Below are 20,441 nucleotides of genomic sequence, written 5' to 3'. Positions count from 1 at the left end.
GGTCAAGAGACTTGGTATCTACACCTCCAGAGTGTGAGGCACAGTGTTCTCCAGAGGAAAACCGTAACACCTTAATGTGAATTTCCCACTTTTCCTCTCCAGCTCAGTCCTTGCTTTAAATAGCTTGTGGGGAGCTGGAACTGCAGCTATAGACCTGAGGCTGTGGTACCAACCTCAAATGAGTCAAATAAAGTACCTGAAAAGGTCTAGCATTTTAGTAAACTTACCAGTGAAAAATTTGTTCTTTGCTTTGCAAGCAGCACAACTGATACCTTGAAGGTTGCTTCTAAACTCAGCCGTTGCAATTCATGATGAGCCATGATGTTCAAAACTTTACCTCTGTTAGGTGACTGGAGGGCTTGATGGCACACCATAGCCTACTTCTCCACACTGTCCCAGTTCAGGCGGCTGCTGCTACTCAGATTTTTTCAGCACTGTATTATGGGGTGCTCCCTTTTGAAGTGGTGTCTTCATCAGACTAAGTCTGGGAACTCCCCTTTGAGGGGTACTCTTGAGTAGAAAACTAGTGTTGGGTGGGGACCAGAAGTCTGCCTGGTTCTCAGACTGCATTACTAACTGGCTTCCCAAACACTCGGGGGGAGCTGATGAAAACAAGGCCACACTGATGCTGTAAGCTTCAGTTGAACTCCAGCTCATATCTGCAAAATCTTTCTGCGCAGGAACACAGTACCATGCAGAAGTTACACTGCACACAAGTTGACAAAATCGTGGCCCAGTACGACAAAGAGAAGTCAACTCATGAGAAAATCCTGGAGAAGGCAATGAAGAAGAAAGGGTAAGATGGCTGGTTAACTTCTGAACCTTCCTGCCTGTAACAGGGTGACTTTGCACAGCTCTGCTGCCTGAGACCATAGAAGAATTTAGTGTCAGTGCCGTTTCATCACTGAAAATTACTCCTAGAAAATAAGAGGTCCATTCATTTCCATGCCTGTGTCGTCACAGTGGGGTGTGACATCAGTCACCTTAGTCATGGTTTAAAGATGGTTTCAGCTGAGTTCCTAAAACCATTATTTCATGGTAGTTAGTTCTGATTTAAAAAAAAAAGATTTAGCTGTAACTAATTTTAAAATCATCTCTTCCACTCTGACAACTGGTTATAACGTTTTGTTTTATGAATCATTTTTAAAGGCTGCAAAAAATAAGTGTTAACTGCAATTCACCACACTTCAAAAATGATTTCCATAACAGCATATTATTTCACTGTGCCTAATGTATGCAGTTAACATTGGCATCTGTCCGTTCATAGGGAAAATATACTACAGTTCTGTATATCTGTGGTTTTAAGCACACAATGGGGATCTGGAAACATGTACGTGTAATGCATGTATCTTGTCTGTTGGATAATATTAAAAATCCTTTCTTACTGCAGTATAATAGTCAGGAAAAAAGTTGACACTGGTGCAGTTTCATTGATTAAACAGCAATACTTTGACCCGTTTACCGCCTTTCTTGCTGGCATCCTCTCTGGAATTGCACACTGCACTTACTTTCTGTCTCCTTACTCTGATGGATCCTGTCTCTCCCATCTTTCCTGGGCTTTTCATTTTGTAACACTACTGCTCAGTTACTTCATAGAACATCTCTCTATCTGGCTTCAAATTTCCTCATAGGTAGAGGAAGAAGAGGGAGGTTGTGTGTCTTTGAAAGACATACCCCAAAGTGCAGCTTTCCTCTTGGTGATGATGCCTCATAAATGGCACTGCAGCTTTCCTCTTGGTGATAAATGGCACTGCTGACCTGGTTAACTTGGTTAAGGATGTGCCTAGCAGATATCCATCCGTGAGTCTTGTCAGTGTTTACCCCTTTTATAGTAAAAAGTTGGGGCAGTACCATCAAGACTACACATCATATACACACATGTATACACATATATACATGTATACATATACGTGTGTACATATATATCCTATTTATTTTAGACATCATTTCAGGCCCCGTTTTTTTCTCCTGTGGTGGATTTTATGATTTTTTTTTTAATGTTTTGAGTCTCTACTGAGGTTTTGTAGCCTTCCACGGTGTGAGAGGAAAGGAGGAAATAAATGTCTTTCTAGTTTTCTTCATTTTTTTCTCATTAACATTCAGTCAAGATTTACCTAGAAAACTAAGCTCTGGACCCGGATTGTTTTTGTTACACCCTAGTTGAAGGAGACTGAAGGAGCCTGCCTGTAGGTTTCTTTCTGAGCCCTTGCTGACAGATGCAGATCTGCCTCTGTCAGATTCTCTCTGCAGAGAGAATTTTCTCAGTACTTGAAATAAAAGACCTGAGAAACTCATGAAAGCTTCTTTACAGCCAGTTATCAGATGTTTTCATCTACACAGCCTGTTGCTTCCTAGATTTTGTGTTTCCAGGTTGCCAAAATGTCGGTCAAAGGGGAATTTGGTTATATGTGTTTGGATATATCCATAATGGGATCCATCTCTAGAACATGTGCAGGTGACTTGGATGGAAGATGGTCTGAGTTATGCATCCCAGCTTCACAGTGGTGCAGGAGTTACCCACATCCAGGAGAACGTGAACTCACAATTCTGAGTTTGGGCTTTGCCTGGGTTTCTAGTAGGTGGTGGAATAATTTTGTGATTCTGGTCTGCATCTCCCAGTCAGCCACATGACACGGGGTGTGGAGGGGAGTGGGTTGATCCTCTGCAGGAGACTGAGTAGGTTGGCTGGATTAAAAGCATGTTGCAGTTTTGATATTTTCAGCTTATGGTGTGAGTTAATCAGACCTCTTTCCCACCATCAGTGAAGTTTTCCCTACTCTCCATGCCCAACTGAAGGGAATGAGTCACGGGGAAAAGGAGCTTTACTGAAGTGTTTCTGCCTGACTACAGGATGCTCCCTTCAGTTTGTTTAAGGCAGCAGGGAGAAGGTGAATGGAGAAGACAGAGAAAGAGAAAGCTAATGTTGGAGAAGTCAAAATACATGTTTCTACAGGGGCAGAAAATGAATAAGTAATGCTCAAAGGGGAATAATTATGCAGTCGTGACTTCTTAATATTACAGGGATCCTTAGCTTATGCCAGCTGGTTGAGAATGCTGAATAAAACCCATCATTGCATTTACTGTGAAAGTTTGTGTGGAACGAAGCCAGAGGAACATTTCAGTCTGCTGAATAACAGACTGGAGAAGACACACACTGAGTACCAGTCATTGAGAAACAGTCGTGTGAGCAGAGAGCCTACTTGCAGGGGAGAGTGTTGCTTTCAGAGGATATTTGGCTAATAAAAGGAAGCATTGTGAGCTGGGCTGTCGTAAGCCAGAGCATATGTGCTGAAGACAGAAGCCCAGATCCTGTTCTGGTTCAGCAATAATGTGTAAAAGAAAATACCACCATCAGAATCAGCAGTAATGGCATCTGGGCAGTCGCCTGGTATATATTTCCTACTCAAAAGAAAATAAAAAACCAGCCTTCCCCTGCCATGTAATGCCAATAAATGCTATTTTCTTCCTCACTGGCAAATTTAAAAGACAAAAATCTGGCTTTATGACCAAAATGAGGGAATTAGAATTGCACTTCAAGGCTGTTTTCATCTCTAATGATATTTTATGAAATAAATAAATAAATAACAGCTTGAAGAAAAATAGGAACCAAAATGGAAACTTGACAACAGAACATACACAAGGAAATAATTGCGAGGTCTGAAGTATTTCTGTGTGTGGCTGAATTGAGTAATCATGGTGCAGATAATATTTCGAAGGTATAAATCTATTCCTGGAAAAACGGAAGCTGCCCAATGAGCCATGGCATCATACATTTGATGGCTATATTGTCTTCATCAGAAAGTGTTGTCACAGAGGCCCAAGGGAACAGAAAGATATCTAATTTCTGGCATGCATTTTCACGTTTCCATTTTCAGGGGAAGTAATTGTCTTGAAATGAAAAAAGAAACAGAAATTAAAATTCAGACCCTGACATCAGATCACAAATCTAAGGTAAGAAAACACCCACTTTTTACATAGTGACTTGAAGAGGATATTTTATAGTTCATTTTAGAGAGGGCAATTCTGGATTGATCTGGTGTCAGAAACAGTAGAGGGGGAGCTGGACTAGGAAGATGGAGTCAGAGGTTTGTGTTTGCCTCAGCTTTACTGTCTTTGAGAATAGCCACTTCATGGAGTATCTTTTTATCTTGCATATAGAAATAAACTGATTATGTTTATGTTGTTTGATGATCCTAGAAGAAAACACTGCAAATACAGAATATACTTCCCTAAGGAGGTTACAGCAAACATGACACAAAGCAGCCAGACTGTGGGCTGAGTACTTGCTACCTTTTACTGTATCTTTGCCAGGACTTTTAGGGTGAGAAAAATTAAATTGATATTTTAAGAGTTGAGCCTAACTACTGGCAATGTCCCCAAATCAAATGAAACTAGGATGTTGAGAGACCTTAAGTAAGGTTGTGAGCCTTTGGAAACCTCAATGCTAAGACTCTGGAAGAACACAAACATTATTTCAATAATAAGAAATTTCAAATTAAAAAATTGTTAAAGCTCTCAGCTATTAACGCACGCTCAAAACAGAAGCCTCATGTGGCTGTGTAAGGCTTTATCATCCAGCCCCATGGCTCTAACAGATGTATGGACCAGTCACACTGTTCTAAATGGAGTTCTCCTTTGTGCTGTATATTTTGTATGACTGGGAATGTGCACCATCTTCCGTTCCCTCTGTCTTCTTTTAGCTGGGATGTGGGAATTAGTGCTTTATGCACTATGACATGAGTTTTAGATATGTTTCTCTTATAGAATAGAAGTCTTGGCCATGGTATCAGTTTGCTTTGGCTGTGTTCTAAGCTTCCAAAATGTAATGCCTTCAAACAACTATTATTTATTACATCATAATTCTGAGGGTCACAAATTCGGACTATATCCAAATGGGTGGATGGATCTGATTTTGTGGGGTTTATTCTAGCATCTACAGTTAGCTGAGGGTTGCTCTCCTCACTTGTACTCTAACAGGCTGCCACCTGCAGGATGGTTGTATTCCTTGCATGATCTTCAGCCTCCACCAGGGCAGTCCTGACTCATTTACAGAGCACCAGGCATAGAAAAGGGGAAAGATCTCATAGACCTCTGCTTTAGGCATATTTGCTATTGCCTCATTGGTCAGAGCAAGTCACAGAGTCAAACAGATTTCAGGATTTGGAGAAACAGCCTCTAACCATTGTCGAGAGAACTGAAAAATCATGTTGCACCAAGTGTGGCCTTGAGCAGTGGAGAACTTTCTACCCTAGTGTCTATTAATGGTGACAGAGCAAGCCATAACCTAGGAATAAGGGAGCACTCAACTCTCTATTCAGACCTGTGGCCCTAACAGAAGTGAAATGATGAGATCTCTGGAACTGACCAAGACCCAGACAGCCTGGAGGATGAGACAGGCAGTAAAATAATAGGCCAATGTAAAATACTTACCAGCCGGAGTGACAGATGCACGTCAGTAAAACAGTGACCAGAAGTTATTATTTTTGTGGGTTGTACATGTCTATTGATTCACAGGACAAACTGTGAGTTGGCCTGCATGGATAGTGCTGGGTTTTCAGTGCATACCTGACCCATGAGATTCCAGATGACAGCGACACCATCCCATTTTCTCCAAACAGGTCAAAGAGATTGTGGCACAGCACACAAAGGAGTGGTCAGAAATGATCAACACTCATAGTGCCGAGGAGCAAGAGATCCGGGATCTGCACTTGAACCAGCAGTGTGAGCTGCTGAGAAAGCTGCTCATCAACGCTCATGAACAGCAGACCCAGCAGCTGAAGCTCTCTCATGACAGGTGGGAGCGTCAGACACCCAGTGTGTGTGTGTGTGTGTGTGTGTGTGTGTGTGTGTGTGTGTGTATGTATGTGTGTTCCCGCGTGTGCGTGTGTACAAAACAAGCAAAAATGAGTTTGATGTATCTCATACTGATTTGTAAGAAGTAGCATCTGCCAACGACTTATACCTGTTAGGAATATTCTACAATCACATAAAGGTAACTCAGATCGCAAGTTGCATGTAATGCATACTAAAAAATGGTCTTCCTCCTCTAAGTGTTTTGGGGGCTCAACAGTAAATTGGGGCTGGAAGTGAAAAAAACCCTGAATTCTCGTGGGAAGGTAAGACATGGTGAAGGAGCTCCTAGGGTGACCCTCATCCCACAGTGGCAATGCATTCCAGAGGGCCTCCTTCCTTTCTGTATGCTGTTAGGACTTTGCATTTTAGGGAGACAGACTTGATCAAAAGGTAGCAAAGACCTATCAGTTTATTTGCCTATTCCCATGTCAGCAAAGTTCGTACTGCATTTAAAATACTGCCTATGCTGAGCCAGACCCCTCCCTTGACAGGAGTATGCCTTTTCCTTGCATCTTTTTATCCTTGTTTGCTTGCTCTTCATTAAGTACTGACTGTATGCCACAGTCAGGGTATGCGCTTATACACAGAACAATATAAAACAGAACCTTTATACCAATAAAGCAAAATGATCATTTTTTAAAATGGCAATTGCATAAATTATATAGTTGTATGGGAAAATTTCAAGTGTTCCTTTTGGTGAGACATCCTGCCATGAGAAAATAAAGTGGTTTGCCATAGCTTCCAATTCCTAAGTGAGGCAACCGAATGGCATCTCACGTGATCTGGCTCATCAAGACTTGTGCTGTGCCCTATGGAATTCTGAGTGCTTGGTCTGCTTACACATGGTGAGATGTTGTCTTGTCTTTTTTCTTCAAGAGTGCCTCTGGTTAGATATGTGCTATGCAGCAAGTCTCTGTCTGCTGCATCCCCTCCCCCCTTTGAGTGCTGCTAACATGCCAGCTTGTGGGCACCTCCCCTTATTTCATTGTGTCAGCATGAGGCACTTTCTAATCATCATGTTTATAACCACATAGAGAAAAATTATTAGCCTCTAAGTTAAATTATCCTGAAAGAAATAAAAAATAATTTTTCATTGCTTAGAAAGAGATTTTTAAAAAATCCCACAAACCCAGTCTTTAAAAAAAGGTCTGTGTCCAGAGCATCCCTCACAGTAACAGCAGTACAAGGGTTTTGTTTTTCTTTTTCTCCACTGCCTGATGGAACATTTCTTTTCTGCTTTGTGATTAGCAACATTTGGTCTTAAGTGTTCATGAGTGAAGGAAAGGAAGGGAGAGTGGGTGTGTGGAGAGGTCACTTTACTAACATATGGGAAATTCTGAGAGGGTTTGCCTTGGGTCCAGAGGTTCTCTCATTGTCCTGCTGATGGGAGACAAAGTGGCAGACTAAAACTCCATTTTAGCCTTGCTCATCCCTCTTGATGTAGAGTAAACCACTGGACTTAAGTAACCAGCGTCCTTGCCTGTGCATTCTGGGCAAAGACCTAAGGAGAGAGAGCACTATTAAGTTAAAAGTATTTGTAATCACATTCATTTTAGTATTTTAAACTATATGCCTTTATTGTACATGTGAGTGATGCAAAAGTAGATGTGTCTGACATGCAAACATGCACTTATACTGTCATTAGTCAGCTGTAAAAGCAGGTCTGGTATTTCCTATCCTTAATTGGAACTATTTAGTCCCTTTCATTCCCATGGGCTGTTGGTCAGCAGGAAGGTCACTTGTGATGGTTAGAGTATCCTGTCTCTTCCATCTCACTGGGTCCCAAACAGTGCATGGCAGAGTTGAACATCTGTGTATTTTTTTTTTTTTTTTGAGTAAATACATCTTTACTTAAATATACCAGCCACAACACATCTCCACTAGGTGGCACTGTTCTCCTCAGCCATCACTATACTTCCAGAGCTAGGCTTCCTTCTGTCCTTTGTCAAAGTACAAAACAACTCCATGAGCTCAGTCATGTAAAAGAATATGAATTTAGCCCTATTGTTATGCATTGTCTTTGTGTCTTTTGTTTTCCATGTTATATATCATAAAGGCACCCTTTTAAGGTGTGGGACACAAAGAACATTCACACTGCTATACACTCAATGCAAGCAGGAGAATTCCATCTGTATACTCATTAACCTTCAACTGTAGCCTTGTGGAACTCTTAATCGCCGTCATATGCCTCTCCACTCATTTATTTTTATTTTTATTTCATAGGGAAAGCAAGGAGATGCGAGCCCATCAGGCTAAGATTTCTATGGAAAATAGTAAAGCCATCAGTCAAGATAAATCTATCAAGAATAAGGCAGAACGGGAAAGGTAAGTGTGAGAATGCTCATTGGGACACTCTGATTTCCTGGGACAGTGTCAGCAACATTTAACTGTGTAAATGCAACATGGATCTGAGATATATGGTGTGTTCTAAGAGTTCTGTTAGTACTGTGGATGTAAATTATTACTGCGATGGTACAGTGGTTTCCAATATTGTCCTGCTAGCTGCCACTGGTAAACTGTATTTATATTCACACAAGATATTATAAAACCCGACAACATTTGATGTAATTCTGTAGCGTTCTTCCTGCACTCCACAAAACAAACTGTCCTGCAAATCCCTCTCGGGCTCAGGTGTCAGCAAGTCTAGATGCGATGGTTCTGAATATCTGAAAGGCTTCTTCTCACCTTGATTGGCACCCTTCAACACCAGGATTATCTATAAAGCTCCACATAGATTTCCTGCTGTGTCTGTGGGTTAGGTGGGATTTCTGGAAGGAGAGACTGAGGCCGGAAGGTAGGTGGATGTGACTTACAGAGCAAGGAGACTTCCTCAAAGACTGGACGATAAGGTGGGGTGGGACAAAGCCTGAGTAGGCTGCCGTACCACATGCTCTATGCAAGCCTTCACCAAGGCTGTTAAAGGGAACCTGAGGCAGTATCAGTAGCTGTGTTACCCATAGCGGGATGTTGCCAGTGAACACAGGTAACAATCACCTCACTACCCATGATCCATCTGTGAGAGTCCAGAAGCTTTCAGCTCCACAGGCAAAAGACCAGGTCAGAACTGGGTCAGCCATGGACAGCAAGGGTCCTGCTCATGGACAGATGATGATAGCTGGTAAGATATGGCCTTCTCTCTGAAGACCAGGCCCACTAAAAGACTGTTTTCTGTTCCACAAAACACAGGATACAGATTAGTCCTTGGGGACTGACTCGGGAAAGGAGTTTAGGATTTCAGACTCATGCATCACTCCATAAACAAGAAGATCTTGCCGCACAAGAGTGGGGTCTCTGTGCTTCAGCTCTGGCTGCCCAGCCTTCTGGGATACTCATTGCATGCTGATACTTAGAGCAGAGCTGCCTCAGTTGCTTTATTCTTTTCAGCTATTAAATGATGCTAGATAATAGTACATCCAAATATGACACATATAAAGCATCCTGCCACGAACACATCTTTTATGGTGAAGTTTTGTAAAATGACATTTAAACATAATACCCCACCAATGGAAAATGGAATCCCATAGTAATTTATTTTGTAGTGTGTGTGTGTGTGTGTGTGTGTGTGAGAGAGAGAGAGAGAGAGAGAGAGAGAGAGAGAGAGAGAGAGAGAGAGAGAGAGAGAGAGAGAGACATAGGATCACTCACAATTCTATAAGGTGTTCATGTGGAGATCACATAACAATTTGTAGATTAGATCAGTTCTCTCTGGTGGGTCCCAGGGACCAAACTCAGGTTGTCAGACTTGGTTGTATGTTCTTTTATCCATTGAGCCATCTTACTGGCCCTCCACGGTAATTTTGACCTGCAGGTAATTTTCGGTTTTTTGGTTTTTTTTTTAACTATTTAGCCAAGATATTTCTTGATCACTGTGGAGTGCCATTTGTGCCTCCCAGTAAGAAGTTACCAGGGAGATCATTAGTCATTGGTTCCAACAGTTCTTTGGAGTGTGATATTGTAGCATCTCTCTGGCTCTTGTTTACTTCTCAGAGGTACCAGTCTCTGGACACTTAATCAGATAAGGAACTTTATCTAAAGGTGTTATACACATAGAAATACATCTTCTACAGCTCAAATGCCTTAAATATTCCACACATCCTAAATACTAATTAAATTTGAATTGCTTTAGCCTGTGTTGTTAAATTTGAACTCTTTGGGGCTATACAAAGTGAAATATAAAATTCAACATGAAGACTGGGCTATTAAATAGTCCTTTATTATATTTTATCAAATATGTTACAAAGTAGACTTAAGTTCAGCTGAGTTCAAATTTTCTTTTCTTGTTTTCCATACAGCATCTTATGTTTCTGAGGCTAACCTGGAGCTCACTAAGATCCTCCTGTCTCAGAGGGGGATAAGGAGAGCAACCACCATACTCAGCTTTCAAATCACTGGAAACTCTAAGATGCTGCTAACATCATTATCCAGGCTTTAAAAATATTGTCTTCAGTTGGGTGTGGTGGTGCATGTCTTTAATCCCAACACTGTGGGGAAGAGGCAGAGGCAGGTGGAACTCTGAGTTCAAGGCCAGCTTGTCTATGGAGCAAGTTCTTGAACAGCTGGAGCTACACAGAGAATCCCTGTCTCCAAAAGAAAAAAGACTTTATTTTGATGTATACATATAGACAAAAACTTTACATCTATAATTACCTGGTTCTAAAGCATCCACTAATAGCTGCTTCTAAAATAATAATAATAACCTTTGTGCCAAAAAGTCAATTACCCCTTAAGTAGCTCAAGAATATGATTGTGGTTTCATTCTTATCATACTGCTGAAGACTGAAGTTAAACATTTATCATAGGACTTAGCAAGACCAATAGAAACTGAAATGCTGTTCTATTCTTGGGTCAGAGAAGACTTTTGAACAGAAATGAGACAGTATTTATAACAAAATGAAAATGCAAGCACTGTGTGACACGGACAGAAAGAACAGTGACTTTTACCTGAAAAGCATGTGTATTTCTTAAAAGATGTCAAAATTAATGATATAAACATTTGATGAAGGTGTAAAAGTAGAAACCAGAGTGAATACCAAGATTCCAGATCAAAATAAATAACAACATGCACAGAGTAGTAAAGGGCGGGGGGAGCAAGAGAAAGAGAAAAGTAATAGCTTATCTAAAAACAATTGTGAAAACAAAGGGACCACTCACTAAACTGTCAGCAGGAATGATCAAGAGGAGAGAAGAAGCATGAATTGGTGATATTTGGGGGGGGACTGAAAATAAGTAGAGACCAATAATTTTTATTTACTATAATGCTAATGGTAAATTTGAAAATATGTATAGAGTGAAGAATTTCTTAGAAAAATACATGTGCCCACTGGGCAGCCCAAATCCATGTGAATACAAACAGCACTAATTGGATTTAGAAGTTATTATTTATGTTAATAATAACAAAAGAATCCATGAGTTTGGAGGAAGAGTGGTTAAGGGCACTGGGGGATGTTGGAGAAAGTTAGTAGGAAATTCACATTCTATACATGTGTAAATTTTTAAAGAATAAATATTATTTTAAAAGAGAAAGGAAAACACACATGAAGTTACTACAAATGGAAAAACCTAAGAAGACATGGTTATTTTAGAAGAAGTTCACCCATTTGCATGTTGTGTAGTCATGAAAAGCACCTCACCCAGAATCAGGGACACAGTTAAAACAGCATGATGCACCAAACATGGGGTGGCATTGTCAGTATCTGACAAGTCAGAGTTGGGTAGCTGTATGGAGAAAGCAGAGTCCCATGCTCCAGCATACAAAAATACAAATAAGGGTTAAACACCGAGCTGTGGGATAAAGATGAAGTTGTCCATATCCTACCAGCAAGCATGTCTGAGAGCTTGAGTTTGTGAAGGAAGCTGAAAATACCCTGATAAGTCCTTAAAAAAAACACAGCATGATGTTAGCATGCCAGCAGTATGTATCAGTGCTATGTGGTATCTCATTAGGAATGCTGAAGCCCAGGCCCCCTTAGCCCCTCTGTGTCTGACTCTGGGTTGGGGCACAGCAGTCTGTCTGTGATGGATCCTCCCGGTGATTCATGCACTGGAAAGTTTGAACACTTAGATGTACTTCACATGGGCATATCCATGTATAGTTAAAAATATTAAATATGGCTAAGTCAGCCTATGCCAGCCCCAGGACTTCCTCCAAGGAGAGGAAGAAGGGAAAATAGAATCTGAAGGAGTGCAAAAGTTTAAATTTTGTATATAACATTCTCTTTTCTTTAAAAATAGGAGAGCAGGGACTGGACAGATGGCTCTGTGGCTAAGGGTGCTTACTGTTCCTGCAGGGAACCTCAGTTTGCTTCCCAGCACCCACTTCCCAGCTTCACAACTGCCTGTAACTCCAGTACCAGAGTGTCCAATGCCTTTCTCGTCCTCAGAGGGCTTCTGCACATGCTTGGTGCAAATAAACTCATGCAGTCAAATACACATCGACATGGACAAAATAAATAAATCTTAGAAGTAGGAGACCACAAAGAAACATTAGTATTGGTTAATCTGAGTGAATTATACACAGTTGATCTTTATTTCTTTCTATGTATATTGTGTTTTTGGAAAATGCCACAATAAAAATTAAGGGGAAAGGAAGCAAGAATCTTATCCAGAAAATGTAGTGAGGTAAGACTGGTTCCTATGGATATAAGTAAATCCCACATGGTGTCACACGACTATTTGTCTCCATTGTTTTTAGGCGAGTCAGGGAGTTGAACAGCAGCAACACTAAAAAGTTTCTAGAAGAAAGAAAGAGAGTAAGTATATCATGCATTTCTCAGCATTACTTTTTGAAAAAAATATCTATGAATAATAACTTGTGCTCACCTCCCAGCCTTTCAAGCTGATTTCTTTATTTTTCTGTACACTAAATGTTCCAGCATTGCCCTTCCCCTAAAACCAAAGCAATTTCTTACTGTAATCATTATGGAAATTATCTGACAGCATTTTATATAGGTTACAAAGCAGAGTTTCAGTCATGCAGAAGTGCTCAATTCTTTTTCTGAGATTTAGGAAAAGGAAGATATGCCCAATATCATATATGATTTTAAACTCTTAACAGTTTGCATGGTCTTTTTCATTGCCTTTTAAAAACTATGATCACCCTGTTAAACGATAAGCTTAATATACCATCCATCATTTATAATTTTGAGACTGCAGCTTAAACTTGATTGTATTGTTTTCCAGCTGGCGATGAAACAGTCAAAAGAAATGGATCAATTGAAAAAAGTCCAGCTCGAGCACCTAGAATTCCTAGAGAAACAGAATGAGCAGGTATTTCACCAATGTATATAACAGACATAGGCAGCCCATCAGCTTCAGGGTGGTGCTTTGACCCACAGGAACCCTCTGGGAAGGGCTGTGATGGGGAGTACAGGGGAAGGTAGAGAGACTTGCTGGGTGCTTCTTCCTTTTCATCAAAAAAAAAAAAAAATCCAAAAGACAAAAAACCCAGAAGTGCCTTTTGTGGAGTGGGAGAGGAAAGTGTGTATGGGGAGTAAGAGCGCAGCATTGTCATTTGGATCCATTATAGGGATGGGTTCTAAGAGTGACTGCACTAAAAGGGAGGATATGAGCAAACAGGTTACAAGTTACTTCTTCATTTTCATTTAGAGCCTTGCAGCTTGCAATCTGAAGGTGTTAGTGCATTAAAAAAACAAACTAGACACACTACCTATCTTCAGTGTCAATCGAAAAAGTGAATCTATAAATTCTTCCCAGAGCTTCAAAGTGGGATCTAAATTCTTGCCTCTATAACTCAACAAGCTGCCCAACAGCTTAGCATCTTCTCTCTGGTTTTGTTTTCTCGAGATATATATATCTCGAGAAAAACACTAAATAAAGAAATTCAAGCATATACATGATGGTTAGCCGAACTCCACTTGGTCAGTCACCTGCGCCAGGGAAAATGGGCTTTCTCGAAGGGTACTGTAGCAGACTCCATCCCACATGAGCCACAGCCCACCAGCCTTCCTTTCAACCTCTAGCTTACAGGGCACTGTAGCTCCCAGCAAAGTGTACATTTCCAACTTGCTTGGTTCCATTTCACTCTTGGTTCCGACATTGGATTTCGTTGATAATTTACATCCATTTAGAAGCCATAAAGAGCTGTTGATGAAATAATAATACTGCATTTTTCTTTATATGTATTCCCCTCTAGAAAGCAATCCTATGTAAGATTTTTTTTCAGAGTAAATAGCTCACCCTGAAGAATAATTCAGAAGGAATTACATTTTTAAAGGCCCTTAAGAAAAGAACACAAATCATAGTCCTTTTTGTCTTGTAGCTTAGGTAACAAACCTAGCTTCTGGCTTCAAGTCCCACTCCCTGCTGGACAGTACTTGGTACTTTCATGGTCCCTAATGTCTTGTGTCCTTTTCAGCTAGTCAATTCTAATCACCAGTACTGCCCTGGTCCCCAAGAGAGACTGGACGTGTTTGGTCCTAGAAGTCCAGTTCTTTTGACCAACTCATAAATATTTTGGACCATATTGTGCAACTTTCGTTTTTTCTTCTTAAAGCACTTTTCAGAATGTGTCCCTGGCAACACAAGACTGTAAGAAAGGGTAAAGCCACAATCTCCAAAGTTTCAGAACTCACTTCAGGGGTTCAAGGAAAGTAGAGGGTGAGACTGTCTTTAAGAGGGTTTAGAATCTGCTTTAAAAGGAAGGGCATGGTGAAAGGCAAGACACAGTTAGGTTTTAACTCTAAATTAAGAAACTATTTAGAAATTATCGTGTTGCTTAGCAACAAGTTTGACTAAAGAATGTAAATGTGCTAAAAATTACTCATCACTACATAGTGGTGTAGATCAGAGCTACAGAATACAGTTTTCAGGTGTTGCTACCGTTAAAGCATAACAAAGAAATCACTATGAGCTTGAAACTATTCCAGGGATAGTTCAGACCATGTCAGAGTATGTACATCAAAATGTGGGGTTACTGATATGATAGTTGTATTTTTGGAGTCATATTGTAAATATGCTGCCTTTTTGTTCTTAAACTTCATATAATGCCTATTAATATGTCATAAGTATTATCTACCACCCACAACTGAGACTTTGAGTCATAGAAAATTAAGAAAGCACAGAACGTGGAAAATACTCAAATGCAAAAATGCAATTATATTCAAGGAAAAGATATTCACTATATCAAATAGAAACTTCCAGCAAATGTAGAGGTGGGAATCAAATTTCTCCATTAAGGTTCAATTTGCAAAAATCACTTGCTTCATAGTGAATTAAACACTTGGGTTTTGTAGTGTGTTTTTTAACAGGAAGGTCAAGAAGTTCTGCACTCCCAGTTTCTCTGTCTGCTACAATGCTCTTCTAGGCACAGTGCAGGGGTTCCAGTGTATCCACTGTTTTCTCATAAAGATAAAGGCTGGTACCATATAACAGGACTCCATTCATAGTCGAGCCGACATTCCCTGAGCAAAACGTTTGCCATCTTCACAAAATCCCAAAGTTCTAAATCAATCTTCCAAACCACTATTAAGCCACAGATTTCTTCTCTGTGTGTAGACCAAAGATGATTTAGTTGAAACATCCATACATTATCGCCCTTTGAAGTTTCTTACTCTTTTCCCTATTCTTACCAATCTCCCAGCCACGCCCTACCAACCCATAACAAAGCCTGGTGGATCTATATAACTAGACCACTGTCAGAGGCACTGAGAAGAACAGTAACAGGTTCACACAATGTGGTCTGGATTCTGATCCTTTGTCCTTGGTAGTCTTGCCTCCTCCATCAGCCAGTTGTTCACATAGACTTCCAAGGACCAGGGCATTTTTTTTTTTGTAAGTTAGTTTTTCCCATAGTTCTTCAACCACACAGTGTTTCATCTGTCTCGACATGTACCATTTCAGACATTTAATTATTTCATTACTGTCACATTCAAGTCTTAAAGAGTAATATCTGTCATCAGTCCTATCAGTCAATAAAGTGAGGTAAATGACTCAGCCAAAGCTCAGACAACCTCCCCCTTACAGGAGAGAGGCACACATTGGGCTAATAGGCATTGGTTGTTTGAATATGGAGGTCCCCCATCAGTTGTTTGTTTTGTTATTTTTATTCCGTTGTTGAGCCCAGCTCAGGGAAGGTTGCTGCTAATGGGTGTGTATGTGTTTTACTCTTAGCTTTTTTGCTTTTCTGTATATGGTTTTGCATTCATTTCTCAAAATCACTTCAGTATTCATTTATTTTGTTTTCTATGTATGACTCAATTTTGACATTACTATTTTTGTACAAACAGCTTTTGAAATCCTGTCATGCAGTGTCCCAAACACAAGGTAGGACTGAAATTTTGACGATAAGCAAGACCTTGCTTTCCTCTGGCTATGTCAGTATTCCTGGTTTGATTTCCATTTATGACTCCCATCTGGTCATAACTAACTGATATCTTAAGGGGTGAGACTGAAAACCCTGGCTATTTCATGCTTGAATTCCTCATCATACTTAATCTGAAATGCTGTCACATTTGTTTGTGGTAGTGTTTTAGCCAGCATTTCCAGTTGTAAATCTGGGAATCAGGTTGTTATCATGAAGAAAACCCAGACATAAGAGCATTATTATATATAATGTCTATTGGTGCTTTTCAATGATGTAGTATTGGGGGTCTATGTGCAGATATATTATAATACAATGGCTCTTGCTATGTTCTATGTTAAATCCGGGCAGCCTATGACTAGTCACCCCTTGTACGGTGACTCTATAATTGACTATTTGAAGCATAAACAAAATATTTTTGAGAAAGATGTCTGTCTGTAAAAGCCAGACATCTGCTAAGTTATCCCTGGCATTAGAAATGGGTGGTCACCCTGCTCATGTAAGAATTTAGCCCTCAGGATTATCTTTCAATGGCATATAATTATGCATTTTATACTATGTTCAATAGACTTCTTAAATGCAAAGGGGCCAAAATATAGGGAATCTTTTATTACTGTTTACTGAACATCAAGTCATTTAATTTCCGGTGCTGACAATGTCTCACGGCCATCTTATAATACTGTTTGTGTCATTATTTCATGTTTGTATATTTTTCTCCATTTCTTCATTTTCCTGTATTACTATATGTCAGGCATTGAAAATTATATGGGTAAAGGGAATCATTAGCCCCAAATTTGCACAGATCTAAAATTCTTTGGTGATGTTACATCTACCCTCACTAAAAGGAAGCTGAAAGTCACAAGGTTGAAGTAATTATAATAAAAGCACTGCGTTGTCTGTGAGGAACTGATTCTTGTGATGGTACTTCATTTGGGATACTTAGCTACTTCTAGTATGATCTCAAGTTGAGCAGCCCCTCCCTCTGACTTTCCGTTAGCTGGAATGTCAAAGAAGACGTGAACAGTAGCATCAGAGACTTCAGAATCTTCCTTACACAATGTATCTTACCTGTCCTGTGTTTCAGTGATCTATCACTGAGAGTGGGAAGGGGAGCTGATCTCTTACCACACCAAAAGGTACAAGCATATTGGTTGAGCATCTAGGCCTTTAGTTGGAAAGTCAAAGTTGAAATGAACCATTTGGTTTCCCCAATTACTTGGGAAAGTAATTACTTGTTACTGGAACTTCCTTCTAGAGACCCTCTTGAGTAAGCTGCGTGCTTTAGTGACTATCTTAATTCATGATAGTAAATTCATCCTGACTTATATCCTGGTGGTCCATCAAAAGTAAATTACTCCAGAGAAGCAAGAGCCCCAGAGTTTGGATAGTAAGATTTCTGGAATCTACATGCCCCTGTAATGTTATGTTAATAGGACTCGTCAAAGCAGTGTAATGGATATGCACTCACCATACCTAGCCCAACGAAAGACTCTTAAGTAATTAGTTTTAATTAAACTTTAGGTTGTTTGACCAATCAGTTGTACATAAGCAATGCTATTCTGAAAATGACAGAATTTTCTACACAAAGTACTGGCAACACATGACACTAAATCAAACCATTTGATCATCTAAGTATCTGGCTCAACTTCTTTTCTTGTGATTTTTCCAGAATTTTATAGGCCAGTCTTTCTCAGACTTTTATGTACATTAAAATTTCCTGGAAGATCTTGTTGGACCTCAGATTCAGATACAGTGGGTCTTAAGTCAACTCCAAGAGTCTGCATTTCCGAGAATACCCCAGGAAGTTCTGAGGCTGTCAGTCTACTTGTCCCTTCTATATAAAAAGAATAGGTTTAAAGGAAAGAGACTAGAACCAGTGGTTGCCTTCAGAAGGGGATTTCCATGTGTAAGGCTGTGTTTCTGATGTTGTAGGCGAAGGAGATGCAGCAGATGGTGAAATTGGAAGCCGAGATGGACCGCAGACCAGCAACAGTAGTATGAAGCTTCAGAGTGCAAACTGAAGCTGAAACCGTGGACCATCGGGAGATCATGTCCAGCTTCTAAACACAGACTCCACGGACAAAAGCTCTTCTCTTTTGTGTTTCTTTTACGTATAGACACTGTGTTACCTGAAACCACACGGACTGGGGACTGGGGATGACCAAATGTTCTTCTGTTTAACAACTGAGTATTGAATTTCCTTGGACAACCGAAAATAGCTCTGTATCCACAACAACAAAGAATCTCCTATTCCTGACAGGCAGAGTTGAACCATGATACACAACTTAAACATGTTTGCTATAAGACAGCATCACAACTCAGTAGGCTTGGTGTTTACAGCTCTGCTTTGTGATGTATCAGGACATGTTTGAGCTGCTGCAAACAATAGTGCATTAGTAACTTATAGTAAGCGCATGCACTAGAAGAAACAACTCTGTCCACAGTTCATTAGCAGAAGTGGTGGTCTGCCATAACAAATCATTTTGCAGAATTTTCTACACCTAAGTTACCTCATCAGTAAGTGCCATGTCTTTACCATGCCATAAGATGCTAACTTCCTGTAAATGTTGCAGAACCTGTTAGAACAATAGACACAAAAGAGTGTACCTGTGCCAAGCTCATCAGTGCTCCAAGGGGGACTCAGCAGGCTCGTTTCAGAAAGTTTACAGCTGACACTGCTATGTAGGGATTGCTTCTGCAGATTCCAGATATAACAATTCACTATACACTATAAAGATTGTGAAGTGGTTATTGGCAAATGTTTGTAAATGTGCCCATGTACAAAGTATTTATACTCCTTAATTCTCACGGTTATAGCGCGAAATCATCTAAACATTACCACGTGACAAGACTAGTAAACAGGAATCATAGACCTAATGTTTTGCATGATGCACAAGCACCAACTATGACTAACCCATTCAGACACAGTTAATCTAACACCAAATAAATACTGGTTAAGTAAATGTATGGCACAGAATATTATTTGACTATCAAGACTTTTAGCATAATGAAAAAGTCTATATATATGTGTATATTAATTATGTGGGCATTCTTGATACTTCAAGTTCTAGTTTGAAAAAAATACATAACTAATTTAATTTTACACAAAAATATTTATGCAGATTTTCAGACTTTCATATCAGGAAATAACCTTTTTATGTCTGTTAAATATCCAAAAGATTTGCTACCGTGTTAATCTGCATGGTCTTTTCGCCTGCTGTAGTTGCATTGCAGGTGGCACATAAAGTGGTATGCTGGGGTCAAGTCATGCTACCCAAGCCCAGAGGAGTGCACAGAGACCTGGTAGCCTTGAGCGACTCAGATTCCTGATTGTAGGATGCAAAATGCCAACTTAATTATTGTATATGATTGTACAAATTGATTCTGTGTGTTCCTCTGAAGAGGGCAGAGAAAATTATGATACCATGAAGGCTGAAATTCAACTTACAACTTCTCTAATAAAAAAATGAAAACACATGTTATATCTTTCAGAGTATTCGCTTCCACATTGCTTTCTAGGAAACCTTTGCCTTTTCATACACTATCTCTAAATAATTTCCAAAGGGGGCTTTATTTCATATCCCAAGTATGGTTTCCCCTGACACAAAACACATAGATTCTACATGCAGAAATCATGGGTTCTTTCTTTTTTTTTTTTTTCCTCATAGTTAGGATTTGAGTAGTTCCTATACACCATCAAATCCCTGGTTTTCTTATTTGTAAAACAGTGGGATCAGACTGAATATTTTCAGGACCAATATTTAATTTTGTAAAAGGTCTTCACATTTGGGTTGCCAGTTTCCAACGACTTTGGTAACTTCTCTTACTCAAAGCCAGGGGTCCCACTGTGCTCTTAGTCTGTCTCCTTCTTACACTGAAGCCACAGCTTTCCACTTGCTTCTATTGTTAGGCTCCTATTGTTAGGAGTTCCTGAGGAGGAGTGGATTGTAGGGGGTAGAGGGGAAAAGGGAAGTGTGAGGAGGAAATTGGAGGAGAGGAGGGAGGGGAAACTTCAATCAGGAGGTAAAATAAATGAATAAATTTTAAAAAAGAAGGCCTCTAGTTTCCCCATTGTTCTGATCATGCCTTCTCTGGGTTTCCATTCTTCTATACCATAATTACTTTTTCTGTCTTGCAGTCTTAGAGTCTGAAACTTTTTTTTTTTATTTAACCCGGATTGCTTTCAGTCTTTGAAACACATTTACCCACAGAAGATCTATTGGAACAACATTAAATTAAACACAACGAGGATAACCTGTCAAAATTAGGG

General features: G+C 39.9%; 1 protein-coding gene across 2 annotated transcripts in view; it reads left to right on the top strand.

Moving 5' to 3' along the window:
• Plcb4 (phospholipase C beta 4) overlaps window positions 1-19,641 on the top strand; it is a 304,729-nt gene extending 285,088 nt beyond the window's left edge. For both annotated transcript variants that reach the window (XM_035446711.1, XM_035446712.1), the window contains 8 exons: window positions 681-796; window positions 3,876-3,951; window positions 5,619-5,794; window positions 8,077-8,178; window positions 12,545-12,602; window positions 13,033-13,119; window positions 16,098-16,134; window positions 18,104-19,641. In XM_035446711.1, coding sequence (XP_035302602.1) covers window positions 681-796; window positions 3,876-3,951; window positions 5,619-5,794; window positions 8,077-8,178; window positions 12,545-12,602; window positions 13,033-13,119; window positions 16,098-16,134; window positions 18,104-18,192 — 741 coding nt within the window. In that variant the 3' untranslated portion in view covers window positions 18,193-19,641. The remainder of the gene's footprint in view (window positions 1-680; window positions 797-3,875; window positions 3,952-5,618; window positions 5,795-8,076; window positions 8,179-12,544; window positions 12,603-13,032; window positions 13,120-16,097; window positions 16,135-18,103) is intronic.
• Window positions 19,642-20,441: the final 800 nt, after the last annotated feature.

The sequence above is a fragment of the Cricetulus griseus genome, chromosome 6 (genome assembly GCF_003668045.3).
Source record: "Cricetulus griseus strain 17A/GY chromosome 6, alternate assembly CriGri-PICRH-1.0, whole genome shotgun sequence".
NCBI classification, from domain to species: Eukaryota; Metazoa; Chordata; class Mammalia; order Rodentia; family Cricetidae; genus Cricetulus; species Cricetulus griseus.
This window is presented reverse-complemented; position numbering and strand designations above follow the sequence as displayed.